The sequence below is a fragment of the Thermobia domestica genome, chromosome 9 (assembly GCF_964235325.1).
Source record: "Thermobia domestica chromosome 9, izTheDome1.hap1.1, whole genome shotgun sequence".
In the NCBI taxonomy this organism is placed as follows: domain Eukaryota; kingdom Metazoa; phylum Arthropoda; class Insecta; order Zygentoma; family Lepismatidae; genus Thermobia; species Thermobia domestica.
This window is the reverse complement of record NC_137462.1, coordinates 186,993,547-187,011,203: the sequence shown is the minus strand read 5'-3', so window position 1 is coordinate 187,011,203 and position 17,657 is coordinate 186,993,547. Positions and strand designations below refer to the sequence as shown.

Genomic DNA, 17,657 nt, shown 5'->3' with positions numbered 1-17,657 from the left:
AACGTATCATTTAATCGAAAATAACCATGTAAATAAATGTTCTAAATAGTTATTTAAATAAATTCGCTTATTTTTCTGTTGGTTATGTGTCATTCTATATGTATATATTTATTTCTTTTTTTCAGAACTTTTTCACACAGAACGCTCTCACGTCCGGAATTTAAAAGTTTTGGACCAAGTTTTCTGTAAGCCAATGTTGGAAAACCAAATTCTTCCAGTAGATCAAATTAATCTTCTATTTCCAAATCTGGATGAAATGCTAGAAATTCATAGTAGGTTTAATAATGCCATGAAACTCAAACGTCAAGAAAGTCCTCTAGTGGGTGAGATAGGAGATTTGTTGCTTAGCATGGTAAGAAAATTGAAAAGTTCTTTCATATTAGTAAATTATTACCTTTTACATATTAAGAAGCATTCTTAGAATAAAGTTAGTAGTATTTTTGCCACAATGAACTATTTTTTCTTTTGTTGTAAACTTAATACATGTACAGTACATCCTTGTATTTTAAAGACATTTTTTAATGCCAGTTCGTAGATAATTCTGTGTAGTTCTCGCAGTTTTGATTTTATTGACGTTTCGGGTACTCTTGTCATAAATCTGATAAAATAGGAAAAGACAACATACTTTTCAACTAGAAGTTCTAAAGAATAAATGAGATAGAACACCATATTAGCATATCAAAGGGTATTGGACGGAGTGAGTATCAGAGTAATCATTGTTAAGCAGAAAAAAGAACAGTATTTCCTTACATATATTGAGGAGTACTTAACCTACGATAATTGCTTGTAGTCATGCGAGCTAGTGTGTTTCCGGCTATGTGTAAGTAATGTATAGTCACCAGAGAAAGTGCATGCCAATCCAATACGAGGAGGACTCAAAAATTCGTCTAATTTCGTGAAAGAAAATAACTACATACCTTTCACACCATAATGACATTAGTCCTTCTCTAGGTAGTCACAATACTTCATGACATTTTCTTCACCGGTCCTTCACCGTGCGTAAACCGTTTTTGCAGAAGACTGCACTTTAAGCTTGAAACCACATTTCTATTTCAGAAATAACGTCATCCCTGCTGTAATAATGATGTCTTTCGAGAGGGCATTTTATTTCTGAAAAGACAAAAATCACTTTGTATTAGGTCCAGTAAATATAGAGACAGACGATTTTATATCCCAACTACATTGCTACGCTATGAACGTATTGGTTGAATAAGCTGGTGCATGCAAACAGTAGCACCCCTTTGCTTAGCATTCCTCGATGTTTGGTCTTCAGTTTCTCTCGTAACCGAGCTAGATGAGAATAATATTGACTAGTGGTAGTTTGACCCTCTGGCAGGTAGTCTGTCATGATGATATTTTCTTAATCCCAGAACACGGACATCACTTAGGCGGCAGACCAGCACATACTACTGAAACCGGAAGTGATTCCAATTTACTATTGCTTCCGCTTTCCATACTGATTTCCATAGAGCATGAACGTAAAATATATTGAGAAGCATTTTTTCTGCTATCGATTCAGCATCGTTAAGAGAACGCTTCATCTCTGTTAATCTTCTATTCAAACCGGATATAATAGAAATCAATCATTTCCTGTTTCAATGTTTATTTCCATAGAAAAAAAAAAACAGTAAAAGATATCCAGAAGCGGTTAATTACAATCGATTCATCATCCCAAGATTAGGTACCATCTTCTTTGTTAACCCTGTGTTCAAACCGGAAATGGTAGAAATTAACCATTTCCGGTACTAATGTTCATCGCCATCGAATAAAAATGTTAACATAACGCCAAGCGGTTTTCTGTAATCGATTCAGTATATTGAAAGAACGTGCCACCACCACCCGCAACAGTATCAATACTGGAAGTGGTTGAAGTTTACTTGTACTTCCGGTTAATATAGCAAAAGCTGTAAAAGATCAGAAAACAGTTTTCGCGACAGATTGTCCGTTCCAAGAATGAGTTTGCCTCAAATTTTATTCGTTTCTTCAAACTGGAAGTGCTACAAATTTGTGATTTTCAGCTACAATGATCACACAATAAATAGATAAAACAGAAATAGGTAGTGAAAAGCAGTTTTTTATATTGATTCATTACCGCGAGGGCGTTTTTCACCTCTAGTTTTATTCCTATATTGCAATCAGAAATGATAAGACAAAAGTTAATATCATAGTTTCAGTATTAATCCCTCGATAGAGCAAGAACAATAAGATATAGTGAGTAATGGCTTTTTGATACGGATTCAGCGTCCGAGGAACAGGTTGTATCTTAGATGCTATTCCTCTGTTGCAACTAGTAGTTATGTAATACTTCAAGTTTAAGTATTGAATACGAATAGTTCGATATGATCTACCTTAGTTTCACACTGTGAAATTAAACTCACTTTTTGTTTTATTTTTATCAATAGCACTTCAGAACGAGTAAATCAATATGATTTACAGAGAAATACATTGTACCAACGTTAGTGAAAACGATATTCGAATTTAACTAACTGACTCTATGGAGCCCGGAGGTTCAATGCCGCGTTCACCAAAGCTCTCCATTGACTTACGTCCTTAGCCAACTGGATCCAGTTTCTACTTTGTATTCCTATTTCTGTGAGATCCACCTTAATATTGTTGTTCCATCTGCGACTAGGTCTTCCTAATGGTCATTTTCCGATTTGACTTCCGGCTAACATTTTGAAAGCGTTCCTACTTTTTTCCATTCTGGATATATGACCTGCCCAATTGAGCCTCCTAGACTTGATGACCCCAACAGTGTTTGGTAAACTGTATAAGTTAGGTAGTTCCTCGGTATGAAGTTTCCAGCATTCCCCATTCCTGTTCCTCTTGAGTTCGAATATTCGTCTCAGGATCTTGTCAAATACTTTGTCTATGTTCTTCCCTCAGAGTAAGCAACAGTGTTTTGCAACCATACAGGATAACAGGCATGATTATCGTTTTATATATTTTAAACTTCAAATCTTCGACAGGACTCGCGACGACAAAAGATTTTAAACTGAATAGTAACACGAATTCCCTGCTTTTAGTCGATATTTAATACTTAATATTCACATTTAACGTTAAGTTAAAATATCCGAAGAACATATACTCACCTATTTTGGGTTCTATTTACAATTTTCATTGGTAAGAATTCCACTCACTTCTTTTCTCTACTGGCTTCGACAGAGCCATGAGCAGATAAATTATGAAATTTAAGATATTAAAAATAGTTGAAAGTAAACATAAATTTCTTACCTTCGAAAACGAATCTTATTTACACAGTCTTAACGATGAGACTTTGTTGTTTCTTGTCCAATTTTTTCTTGTAGCCCCGCGTAGCGTAGTTGCTAACGCTTTCGTGTTTGGTGCGTGCGGCCCTGGTTCGATTCCCGGTGGGAACACTTGGTCAAAAGGTAGAAAAAAATTTTCAAGCCAGCTATCCTGAATGAGGTTATTTCTTAACAAACGTCGGGATGACACCTAACATAAAGGTTCTTGGCCGCTTCCTTCCGCCTCCATTTCCAAGGATAGTTTGATTGCCGAAGGCTCAGAAATATAATTCCAGGCTTTCCAATGCTCCTATATTTCCTATTTTTCCTATATATTTGCGTCTCTTCTCCAGGCTTTCCAATGCTCCTATATTTCCTATTTTTCCTATATATTTGCGTCTCTTCCTATAAACTCCTATATTTCCTATATTTTAACGAAACCTATATTTTTGTGGCATTTCTACTTCCACTTGTGAAACTAACGTAAGGAAATAAGGTATGGTTGGTATGGAGGGCCTTTTGTCTTCACAGTAGGGTGGTTGAATGGAGACTCTGCTGTGTTTGGTCCTTTCCTGCGTATTGTCTAAACATAATTATACCAAACAGCATAGAGCTAGCGCAAAAAGTATTCATACACCTACAAAATGGAACAAAAACTAGTTTCGTCATATTCATTAAAAAGTTCTGTGGAGCTGTGATTTTAAAGACTTATAAATAATTTATTTAGGTGTGTCAATGCTTTTTGTACTAATTGTAGGCAAATAATTGTAGAATATGTTACCATAGTCAAATCTTACCTTAAAAACGCAAGCTGCAGAATATTTACATTTTAGACTTAATTTACATTTCATTTAGATCTTGGAGACGTATACTTACAAACACTGATTTTCCGATGCAGATTCTTTTTACACTTTCCTTATGGTCGTAGCTTAGTACTGGTGAGCTACATACAAAAACACTTAAGAAACTCGTCTAAAATTTTTCAACGAATTAACTACCCATTTAGTTATATTTAGAGTAGAAAGTATGTTCTTAACAATTGGTGTAATTTCCATGTGATTTTTTTTTTTTTTTTTTATTTCTACCTATTGGATAATTGAAGTGTTCCTTTTTCAGAGCTTCACAAAACTTCCTATATTTTTTCGTCGTGATTTTTTTTTTTTTCTCATTAGCATTGGAAAGCCTGTAATTCCTAATCCAATTTTCCTATATACCGCTTTTCTTATTCATACCAATCATCAGCTGTTGAATAACTAATGAAATCGGTAAAATACCAATCTGTAATTTGTCATAAGAATTTATCATCAAGCTCATGTATTCAGATATTTTTTTTTCAAAGTGTACATGTTGTGTGTGTGCACTTTTTTATTGGCGATTGTGGAAGAAGAACCATGTAGTCTCTTTTCTTTAGTAAAGAATGAGCAAGAAGGTATTTTTAGAACAAAATATTTAACAGCTTATTTCTGGGAAGTATTAAACGATAGTTTGATATGTTCTTATGGTGTATGAACATCTTCATGCACAAATGTAATAGTCATTACAAATCATTCCGTTAGATATGTGTTTTAACCTTTTACCAGTAAGCTATACAATTTTCTTATGAAAAAATGCTAAAAATGAACGTAAGTACATAATAACATGAACAAATATTAAATTTTACGTGAGACAAAAGTGCAGAAGTCTTTTCCTGTATTTTCACCAAAATAGTGAAGATATAAAGGCGTAATTCCTCCTCTTATATTACCTTTGATGTAATAAGTTTTCACTGGATAAGAATTCTTATGCCATATTTTCAACGCAAATATTGTCGTTATCTCTTGCTTGTATATAATGTTTCATGTATAAGAAAGAATGCTGCGATTAATAGGCGTTTCTTTTCAGTTTGATGGCGCTGCTGGGGAAGTGTTTCAAAAGGCTGCAGCCACATTCTGTGCTCGTCAACAAATTGCACTAGAATCGTTAAAAGAGAGACGAAGAAAGGACCAAAAATTAAATAACTTCCTCAACGATGCGGAAGGAAATCCAATGTGTAGAAGACTTCAGTTGAAGGATATCATTCCAACAGGCATGTTGAGACTTACAAAATATCCATTGTTGTTCGAGAATTTAGCAAAGTGTACGCCTAAGAACACTGATGAATATAATAGTGTGCAGCGAGCTTTGGACAGAAGTAAAGAAATTTTAAATTATGTGAATCAAGCAGTGAAAGAAGCTGAGGATCGCCAAAGACTAATAGATATTCAAAAGAAGTTGGACAAATCAGCATTTGAAAAACTGGAACATCCCGTAGCAAACGAATTTAGGGTAAGCTATCAGTGTGTCAGTGCAAGTGAAGTGAATATATAATGATAAGTATGTATTTATATATAAAATATTTCATAAGTGATTATTCAACATCACAATTCAAAGTAATTAATTTGTTCAACGTACGATGTGTTCATTGCTTGTCGTTGGTTTGTTTGCAAAATGAATATATCAGTGTGTGTTTCTTTAAGTGTAATATAGTGAAAAGTGCTCCTCACATTTCTTTTATTTGGCAATGTAAGCTGTATGTAAGTATCGGTATTCTTTCTATTTTTGTGTTTTATTTCTGGTACATTGTATATTTTGTCATACCAAATTGTGTAGTGTTTCGCTATGTGATTTGCTGTTATTATAACACGAGTTTCATCACAAGAACTTAACATTTTTCTCTATAGAGAGTCTCATATACTGACATATAAAATTGAGAGTGAAAAGTGAACGACAGTCCGGACATAGAATTCGGTTGTTCTGCTTACTACCGATGCGTTGATTTCTACGGTACCAATCCACAGCCTGACCAGCTGCATACTTTCTTCTTGAGATCAGCGCTCAGTCAGTTCGACCATATAAACTATGCTTGAACAACCCACTAGTGTCTGGATTAACTAACAGCGATGACAGTTAAGTTAGAAAGTTAAAAATCTAGGAATTCATACCAATCGAGGGTATGGTGTAAGAAAAATAGAGAAAAAACAGCTGTTTCCTCCATTTATCATATAATAAAATCTAAGGATTCATATATCAATAATGAATTGTCCAAACACAATAGGAGTTATGATAAACTCCATGAGCCTCAAAAATGAAGAAGCGTGTGACTTCGTAGCGTAGAAGGTAATGCACCAGCGTGGTAAGTACGGGATTCGCATTCATTTCTCAATTAAGTCTTGTATTTTCATTGAATTCACACCTATAGAGAGGATGTAGTGTGAGAAAAAATGTCTTCTTTATTTACCATTTGATCATACGATTTGTTCTTCGTATGTATTCATTTAGTGTAATATGAGCCGATGAGTAGGCTAGTCAATAGTGATTTGAGCAAGTTTATTATTACTATTATTAAATTAATACCAATAGGTCAAACAATGGAGCGTATGAAAAATTCTAATTGGCTAGATGAGCGCCTTCTCCTCGTCCGAACGTTATATCTGGCTTTCCTGGCCCACAGTCCATTATTGCTTTGTTCAATTAATCTTCATCTGACCTCAAAATTCCGAATCAATCTCGAAAGATAGAGAATCCAACCTGAAAGCAGGGGCGGGTCCAAGGGGGGCGATCGGTATATAAATAAAACCCATCCCAGAGCTCTTAAAAGTAGCTCTAAGTAACAGTATTACAACCCACAGCCCCCTCCTAGAAGTCCGTCCTGGATCCGCCTCTGCCTGAAAGTATGCCCTTTGTAGACTAGTGTTCTAGTCATATCTTCAGAAAATGGTGATAATATCTGCATATCTTCCATGAAAAGGATATAGCACTGTTTCGTGTTTTGTAAATTATGACGGCATGCTTGAATGGCATGAAGGTAGATCTTAAATATTATAATATTATAGTGTTGTGTATTTTACCTAGGGGGGCGCGGTGGCTCAGTGGTAGAGCGTTCACCTCTGGTGCTTGGGGTCCCGGGTTCGATCCCAGCCTCCGCCAAGTGAACTTTGTGGTGGACAAACACCGTGCTCGTGGGTTTTCTCGGGGTTCTCCCGTTTCCTCCCACTTTCTTCATTCCACCATTTCACTCATCTCTCATCATCACCGTCTCCTTTAGCCTAACCGGCATAACCGTGGGACGTAAAACTTAAAGATTTCATTTTTTTTGTATTTTACCTATTTTATTTATTTTTTCAACCGATTGCTTAACTAGAAGTATGTTTTATATTTGAGTTCAGTTTTTTATTGAACAGTTAAGAAATGTAATGTTAATGTAGTGTAGCGATTTTTTTTTTTTTTATTATTATTTATTTACTATCCTACTGTTGATGTAGATTTTTTTCTCATGAATTTGGAAACTGTTTGTTTTTGTAAATTGATGAATGTAACTAGACGCGAAGTCCATTGGATTTATTACTTATCCAGTGCGACTTAAAATGAGGATCGATGGTAATTGAGAGTGATATTTTTTATAGGATAAGTAAATTATGTCTACATACGTAAATTGTGTTGTTTGTCTCCTTCGTATAATTTCCGTATCATATAAAACTGTAAATGCAACAAATTATAATAAACTAAAAACTTCCTAATTGCTTATGCTAATTTCTCTCAACCTAACATTCTTCTACACACTTCATAATTTTAAATTTAAAACACCACAGGTAATACTTTTCCACGTGTCAATACTATATCTGCCGTGGTATATAAACTAAAAACTTCCTAGTTTCATTCAATTCGGTATCTAATGTAATCACCCGTAACTAACAAATTAACATCTTTACCGTTCAGAAATAAACAGCCGAATCCGAATGCTAATTCTAAACTCAACCTATCTTATAAAAATAACACTGTCACCATCTATCCTCATTAAGTCGTACTGGATAAGTAGTGAATCCAGTGAACTTAGCGTTTGTCTAGTCTTATTCATCGATCTACAAAAGCAAACCGTTTCCAGATTCATTTTTAAAAAATTACACGAAAAGCATTTTTTTAAAGTTCCCTACATAAACGAATTCACTACACTATATTTCCTAAATGTTCAATTAAAAAAAAGAAAAAAGAAAAGAAAGAAAGAAGAATATTAAACTCGAATATAAAACATACACTTTGATATCAAGCAGTTCATTTCTACAAAATACTAAAATTACCAATACTAAATTGATAAAATATATGTGTCTTTATAGCACTAAATATTACAGTATTTAAGCTCTACCGTTCCGGTGCTTGGGGTCCCTGGTTCGATCCCAGCTCGCGCCGTGTGGACTTTGTGGTGGACAAACACCGTATGCGTGGGTTTTCTCGGGGTTCTCCCGTTTCCTCCCACTTTCTTCATTCCACCGTTTCACTCATTTCTCATTATCACCGTCTCCTTTAGCCTAACCGGCATAACCGTGGGACGTTAAACTTACAGATTTCATTTCATTTTTAAGCTCTACCTTCATTTCTATAACAGTAGCATTGAAGCATCTTGTCATGGTGGTGGTGTTTTTGAGGCTTACGCCTTTGTAACGGTCCCAGGTACAGAATATTAAGTAGATTAAGTAATTTTAGGCTTACACCTTACTTACAAAACAAAAGCCATCATTATATCCTTGCAAGAAACTATGAAAGGCATATGCAAAAGTATGATATTTATTTTAATTTGAGTGTGTCCAGCAGTCTCTTTCTTTATGCTAAACAAAATGCAACAAATAGTATTGAGCTTTTAAGAAATCATCGTTGAATTGATAGTATGGAAGAAGCATAAGTATTCCAATAAAATCCATGCACAGTGTTGATCCAGCCTTGAGCCTTCATAAAAAAAAAGTTCTTTTCTTATTAAATGACATTGTTTTTGCCTTTTATACTAAAAATGGAAATACGAACTCTTATCGGGAATACTTAATTCCTGATAGGAGTTAATGATCGGAACTACTCAATATAGGATAATAATAAACGAAGAAAACATTGATATAATTCAGTTTACAATTACTTGTACAGTTTTGGCTAAGCGGTTAGCGTATGCGCCTTTGGCGTGGGAGACCCGGGTTCGATTCCCGGCGCGAGCTCATGTGGTTCGGATTCTACGTTAATCAGTAGGTCACGTCTCATATAGCCTCGGTGCTGAACGGGACGTTAAACCCACAATCAACTCAACTCAACTTGTACAGTTTGTGTAGCAAGTTGATTGAAATATCTCAAGCATGTAATACGAGCATTCGAAATCGCCCGTATAATCTCTTTTTTATGTTTTATATTTTATTACTTTGTAAGATTCAGATCTCAGAATGAAATGTAATTTTACTGTATGCATGTTGAACATTGAGAAATAAATGAAGAAAAGAATACATTGTCAGAATACTAGTATATCGTACTAAATTCTTCCTTTTCTACTTGGTGTAGCGGGTTTTCCAGAGACAGTTTCAAGGTCCGCTTCTTCTGTGGAAACTTCTTATTCCGGATATTTATCGTAATCTTTCCAACTGTTTTTCTCTGTCTTTCTTTTGTTTGATATACCTGTTCAATAATCAAGAGGAAATAACAAAGATGGAGAAATATGTTGAAGAAACAACAAAGATAAAGCAAGATCTAATATAAAGAAAAAGTTATAAGCTTCTTTTCTTTCCAAATTAATTTAAAAGTTTTAGCAGTATTTTTTTTCTCTGTCAATGTACCTAAGTACTTCATGTTACAACGATAGTGTCTATTTTTGTATGTACTTTCTAAGTATTGTTTATATTTACGGGCAAAAGTGCTATTTTAAAGACACAAGCAGTTAAGAAGAAGAAAAATATAAAGAAATAATTTAAATATCTGTATCATATCAAGATATTTCTTAATTTCGTTGCTATGACGACTTGTTTATCTGTTTGATGTCGTTGTTACGGTAACTAAAAAATAGAACGAAGAACCACCTTGTAAAGAATGAATGTATAATATTTTAATATGACAAACACGATATATGTTGAAAGTGAATATGTATATATAAAGTTCATTCAACGAACCTTCTGATCCTGATGTAAACATTGCAGAATTGTATTGCTCCGCCAGTCACCGGATAATTGGCTATCGGTCAGCTCTTCTTTCGAGAAGCACGTGCTTGTACCCTGTCGATGTTTTACTTATTCCCCGCATGTGACCATATTGTTGACTGTGATTCGCGCTAAAGTTGGGTCAAAACCACTTTCAATGCATGCGTATTCTCTTTTATTGCATTAATTAAATTTAGTTCTTAGATAAAGTGTTGTCTAATTCTAAGGAATTCTGGTAATGAGCCTTATAAGCAAGGACTATTTTCCTCTGCCGCATGGGTGTTCTAAGGCTCTCTAACCAATAAAATCAAACAATCACCACGTGTATTTATTTACATGAGGTACTGAACATTCCTTGAATGAACTTTATATTCAAAAGTGAATAACTGTGTTATGTGATTCATGATAATTTCGTGAACTGTATAAATATTCAATATATACATTTAGAATCAGGGAATGTAACGTAGCAGAAGAAATGACGTTACAGTCTTTCTTGTGTGATCCACGGTGTACAGAGGCGCTCATCCAACTTCCATCTTTCTTATTACTCTTTCCAGTTCTTGAATATTGTTGTCTTCTTGCTCATAATGTTCTACTTGTCTTTTTTTTATTTCTTTTTCCTTTCTTTTATGTGCATATTTCCCGGACATTTTCTTTATATTAGATCTTGCTTTATCTTTATTGTTTCATCATCATATTTCTTCATCTTAGTTATTTCGTCTATTAAAACAATACTTTTCCTCTTTATTATCTATCCATTTAGTTACAGGTTCTTTCTGTTTTCACTTTTCAAGCACTATGCAATAACTTTACATTTTCTTCATAATTACCCTGTAACTCTCTCCGAAGTTTTCCCAAGCGTTCTTTGTATCATTACTTCGTTAACTTCTATCTAATAGCGATCCTTTTTAGTTGATAGATTGTATTTCCAAGTCCCTCCCCATCCTTCTTGGATTTCTAATTAGTGATCCTCCAATATTCGACTTCTCACAAATGTGCTTTGTCGTCTGTAGTTAATTAAAATTGTCTTCATAGCTATTCATTCCTAATTTCTTCCTGTAGAAAGTTTTTATGGATTTCTTCTCTTTTTGTTTATAATTTTTTTTGGGGCCGCCTTCTCATATATTTTTTATTCGATCTTTGATTTTCCTTTTTTAAAGTAAGTTAAGTTTCCTTCTATCTTCTCTTGTTACTATTAATTTTATTAGTAATATATAATGGTCATATGGTAATATATAATGAGTCATACTCCTCATGATTCTTACATCTTAGATTTATTTCGAGATTTTTCTAGGTAGTAATGTGAATTTTCTGTTTGATGGTTTTCATGGTGTGTAGACGGATATTTGTACGTTCAAATTTGGTGCTAATTATTACTGAATTGTTTTCAGTGCAAAGCTCTTTGATTCTATCTCCATTATAATTCTTATAGTTTGTCTCAACTTTTCAATAAAATCCCCATTTTTTATTGTCGATATGCTTCTGGTATCTGTTTGTTGTAATCCTATCTAGTGCTAATAGTGAGATTTAAAGAAAAGCTGAAGCTTTGGGAATAACAGTTGACAAAGAGAAATCTAAAAAGAATCATGTACAAAACAAAAGTGATGATAATTTCTAAAGATGAAAAAAAATTAAGAATGAAATAATAGAACGAACTCATTTACGAAATTCCAGTTTTGCGTTTTATTTATGATATATTGCACAAAAAAAAAATAATTTAATCGTGTCTTGGTCCTTTCGAATTTCGACTCTCCAAAATAAAATGAAATATTCCTATTTTGTCTACACTTTGTCCTTTTATTTTAGATTTCAGTTATTGACTTCATTTTTAGCTTGTTTGCTTGTACTGTTAATTCTTCTTGTCCTGTCAATTCTGTAACATCATATTTTTGAGTCATTATAAACCTTAATTTTCTCCTTATTTGTTCATCCATTCTGGCTCCCTGTCTCCCCCTTCATGTGATAATTAAGCTTTGACATTAGTTTCCAACCAATAGTATTCCATTTGATCCTTCTATGGTGTTCACGTTCACGGTTGTCTGGGTGTTGTACTTGCAGACTTACTATTTTACTTATAGTAGGATAAAAAAAAAATGAAAAAGTTTCTGTATTAAGTAGCTAATGAAACTGGCTTGATTGGTTGATGTTAGTAGGCTTGGTTGGATCGCGACTTAATATTTAATAGCATTTTTCTATGCTACAGTTCTTCCAGAATGTATGGTATGTTACCATTTCCCATGTTTATATTCCAAGTATCTAACTTAATTTTGAAATTAGTAGAATTACAGGAGGTAAATAGATATACAGTTTTTGTCACATCAATGGTAATTATTCTCTTTGCCAAACTATATATATATAATATCAATATTTACTGGTGACAGAAAAAGATTTATTTATTTAACCACCAGTATACGTATAAAGTTGAACCAAACAAATCCCAGAGCGGAAATGGAAAGTGATGTACTGTACAGCATTAGTTTTTCTTCCTGCTTATTCTTCTCCCCAACTGATGAAACATTTAGCGAGAAAGCTTACTGTACTCTTTTACAGTGTGTGTAATCATGTCTTTGCTATTTTCTGGTAAATAATCTATTTTCCATTCCTGCTTCGGAATTCCTTTGTTCTGACTAAAAGAACTAGATTAATTTTAAGATTTTGTGGCTTTAAAACTAAGTTATTTAAATGCTTCCTTTATTCTGAATATACTACAGTGAAAGTTATTCTGAAAAAGTTAATTAGCTTAACACTGGTAGAGATACAGTACCACCAAGCGCTAGCTCCCTTTTCCTGAAGCCGCTAGTATCGAGTGTTTGCATCGTAGAAGACGGCGTTTTTACAGAGTTGCCAACGGCTTAAAGCGTTAGGAAACTAGACGTGCTAGAGACAAAACCAGAAAGTAATCGAGAGGGAGAGGCAGAGTCGATAGCAGATAATACATATTGTTAATGCTCGGTATCGTTTCTTAAACGATCTAAGTACGAACAACAGAAAGAATGGTTATTTCAGAAATAATAAAACCTTGTGCTTTCTTCTAATATTAAACAAGACTGCGTGACCATTTGAAAATTATTATTAGTATTCAATAGTTAATGATGCATTTGTTGTGTCAGTAGCGTCAGAAGCGGTGGGCATTGACTCAGGGCCTCACGCTTTCCGAGGCCTCGCAGACTACGAGCCTAAATACAATTTGACACTGACTTCTATAAAGACCCATCTATTCAATGATTAATAATGTAAATACAAACAATTATGAATTCGAATTTGTTTACATAAGACATTACCTAATGGTGGCTTAAGAGAAACTTATCTTCTATTCCTGTAATATTAGGGCACTAACATAGGTGCCAGGTAGTGAGCTTAATTTAACATTTCAGTAATGAAAGCAAACAAATCTTTCATTTGGTTAGCACTAATAACGTCGGTGAGATTGATTCCGAATTATTATTATTATTATTATTATTATTATTATTATTATTATTATTATTATTATTATTATTATTATTATTGCTGCCGCCACTTGAAAAAGAAAAAAAAAACAGACGTTCCAAACTTTCCTTGCCCAGGGCTCTGCGAACATTTCTCGCCAAGGGCATCGTAAGAATTTACTTCGCTGCTAGCTGTATGTCGCCGTAATGAATTGAAATAAATTTATTTATAATAAGCAGCGTTCGAAAAACTCCTTTGTCCAACGCAAGTGTGATGTTATATTGCAGTGTATCATTTTTGTAAACCTCTCCGATTTTACTGATTTTCAAGTGAATGAGAATGCCGACTGATTTTGTTTTTCTTTCTGGTTCTTTGCCGAATACAAAGGGGATATCTACGGTAGATAAGACCCCCATAGCAGAACATGCCGCGATCTGCGATGTAATCGCAGAAAATATGCCACGCTTGTGCAGAAAAATTTCCAGAGGAGAAAAAATAGCCAACAGAAAAGTATAAAAACATGCCTGCTATGTGTAAATGTCTTAAATGGACGGACTATTCGCATAAATATAGTTTGAACTGATTGTTACGTCGCGTAAAGCGTATTTTTAAGAATTACAAGTGTTTCTTCTGCGGAAAATTTTTGCAGAATTCCTGCAGACTTACAAACAAAAGCTCATCGCAGAAAGACAAAGAAAGTTCTGCAATCGGGGATAAGACATGAGGCAGGGGTAATAAGAAATGTTCAGGTGGTGAGGTCAATGCATACACCCCGCGGATTTCGGTGAACAGTTATGAAAAATGACATGTGCCGGGAATTTAAATACTTTTCAGATGATAGACTCCCTAAAGTAAATCTCAATTTCTTTCCTGTAAGTAATGAAAACAAGTAAAAGTTAGCATTTAGCGTTCTGGTTTCAGTATCGCTGAAATCCCTGGTTCAAATCCTAGCATCCTCTATTTGTAGTAAAACCTATTGTTCCGCGAACCACAGATTATAAATCAATGTTACTGGCGGAAAACCCAGTTGTCCATCAATTACCAGTCATCCAACTAAATTTATCAAATTCTCTCTAAACACAGTATTAAATAATCTTGCACAACATTATTAAGTTAATTACGTAGTGAATAATATTTCAAAATTCTCTTACATTTCTCACGACGTTCGATCAAACAAAAATGCGTGGATGGTATTTTACTTGGGACGCAGATTATTGCAACATATTCTATAGTTGGTAATCCTGCTGCCAAATGATGTTTTGGTGTTTTCACTTGTGGCCACGACCCGCTCACCGCTGTCGACCTGTAAGTTGATTTTAAAAAATAAAAAAAAATAAAAAAATAATAATAAAGCACTTGTATTATCTGTAACTGACGGTGCAACAAGAAAGATGTGAAGATGAAGTTAAATTGAAACATTAATATTAAATATATTGCTTCGTCTTGGCGCTTTAAAGTAGAATGTAAAGTACGTATATGAAAGCACACTACACACAAATTATCTCTATTGTAAATACATTTTCATATTGTTTGTTCTATTTCCATAATTCGAATATAATGGTGCATTTATGTTGTTCAGAATCAGCTTTAAGAAAATATTAAATATACCCTTAGTGCTAAAATAGGATACTAAGTTCCAGTAATTAAAGTTATTTCAAACTGCGGCGTATGTTTTCCTTCATTTTGTTTAGCGACAAGTTCGGCGACTGGGAGATTAGAGCTTCTGGCAACAGTTGGCCTATGCTGAACAGCAGGTTGCGTTGAACCCACGCGAGGCAATGAAATCGTATTGGTTTTAATCATAAATCTATTGGTTTTAATCATAAATCAGTCCGGTAGTTAATTCTTGGAATAAATATAGTACCACAGAACCCTGCGTTCTCCAATTCAATTCATGCAAGAAAATGAATTTCGTATTCCCAGAAGCAACATCCAGATGTTCCAGATTTCAGGTTTTTAGTAGAATGTATCAAAATAAGCTTATATTTATAGTAAAATTTGTCTTCTTCCGGTCAGGGTGGAATCCCCAAAATTTGTTCAAGTAAGATATATTAATTCTGTAGACCGAGAAATCCTGAGATGCCATACGATAGTGCACAAGGAACTTGATTTTCTTTGAAAAATATAACAATGTAAGTTGTGAAGTCCCTATTCTTACGAGTTAAAATTTCGAAAAATGTCTTGCACTAGTTGAATTTTAAAATTTATGTATGTCGAATTTCACTCTTATAGTTTGAAGATCCTAATTTTCCATCTTATCCTTCGAGATTCGTATTTTTCCCCTTTCAGAGTTGTTTCCAAAAGCACTGGAACAAGTTTTTGCTTATTTTTTAATTAGTCGGAATTTCACGTTCTGAAATACTGCACCTCGTGAAATTAGGTACTTCTGATAAACTGTTTTCTCTCATTTCCCCCTTAGCATCCGCAGTGTTTTAAAATTTTCCTGTATTTTCTGAAAGTGCGCTGTACAAAATCATTGAGCACAGTGATTTCACTGATTTCACATGGAGTTGAATGATTTATTTTAATGCTTTATATAAAAGTATCCAAAGACACAATTTAAATAAGTAGTAACAAATTAATGATGTGAGTACCTTTATAGTGCCATTGTATTTATCCTGGTTAAATCATTTCGAGAGCCGCTGCTGCTTTCATCATCGGTTGCTCACGGTGTACAATACAATGAATTGAATTTAATGAAGTCATATCTATTTATCCATAACTAACATTAAGACGTAAATCATTGTTTTCGGCAACTGATAATCCTACCATTCACTCAGTTGAATCAAAAAAAGATCGCGGAAACTAAATAAAAGAAACTGAAAAAAGTTGTAGTTGATTCAATGTCAAACCACAGAACATAAACTAATGTATAATAATTTCGTTAAATTATTCCATGTAATTTAAATGAGTTATTAAAGGAACACTTAAACTGAAACTGCACCAGAAACTGTTCTTATTTATAATTCAGAATAGTGTGTATCAATAATTCCTTCAAAGGCACGTTACTAGGTTCAGTGTTAGAGTTTACAACCGAATCAAATCAACATACACACTTAATGCACTTTATGTATTTATTACTTTATGCTTTCATCATTCCACGATGAGTTAATACAAATAATCAGCTATAAATAAGCCATAAATAATCCACGTAACATCTTTAAATAGTAGAGTCAATTACTGAACAAGGAAGATACAAATTATTCCATGAGTACTAATCCGTCCTTATCCGTTTCCAGTTCTAAACACACTATTTGCACAGCATAAAACCTATCAACTCAGTATCATAATATAGGCATATGCATTATTTCATAACATTACTAGTCCGTGGCCTTCTAACCTTATTCTATACCAGTCTCACTCCCAACTGATTTTACCACTTTTACCTTGTAAGTAGTTGCTCTATCATGCCCCCCCCCCCTGGACTTATGCATAGTGTGTCTGCAACTTCAGTCTTGAAATACATAGGTCATATTTCTGTTTTTAACCCTCACACATTTGCAAAATATAATATATAAACTGCCGCGAGCTGTTGATGCAGATGTTGTCCCTGCAGTAAAATAAAGACAATAAATATATATAATAAAAATGAAATTAAGAAATGTTTGGCCCTGAACTTCTTGTAGACCGCTACACTGATTTTGATAATTTTCGGTACATGAGTAGAACTTGGCCCTACTTAGGATTTTACCATGTTACTTTGATTAAAATGCAAATCCTAAGAAGAGCAGGGTCAAAATATATGAACAATTTAGTATCTTACGAACCTTTCAAGCTAGAAAGATAAAACTTGGAAAATAAATACTCCATTTAAAAAGCGGAGATATATGTCTGAGCTTTTCTAGAAATTTCCGCTTGTACGAGGGAGGGGGATAGAGATGTTTTACTTTCATCTGTTCAGAATGGGCCATTTTAATCCATCTACAGACATCTCGGAAAACTACTGGCTGTCGTAATATCCGAGAAAGGAATCGTAGGGTGAATATGTTTGCATCTGAAGGTGAGTAAGGGATAGATGATAACAGAA

The 17,657-nt window shown here is 34.0% G+C and overlaps 1 protein-coding gene across 13 annotated transcripts in view; it reads left to right on the top strand.

The window, feature by feature from the left end:
• Positions 1 to 17,657, top strand: part of RhoGEF2 (Rho guanine nucleotide exchange factor 2) — a 656,727-nt gene that overhangs the window by 446,049 nt on the left and 193,021 nt on the right. For all 13 annotated transcript variants that reach the window (XM_081725662.1, XM_081725656.1, XM_081725658.1 and 10 more), the window contains 2 exons: positions 126 to 352; positions 5,130 to 5,552. In XM_081725662.1, the coding sequence (XP_081581788.1) occupies positions 126 to 352; positions 5,130 to 5,552 (650 nt within the window). The remainder of the gene's footprint in view (positions 1 to 125; positions 353 to 5,129; positions 5,553 to 17,657) is intronic.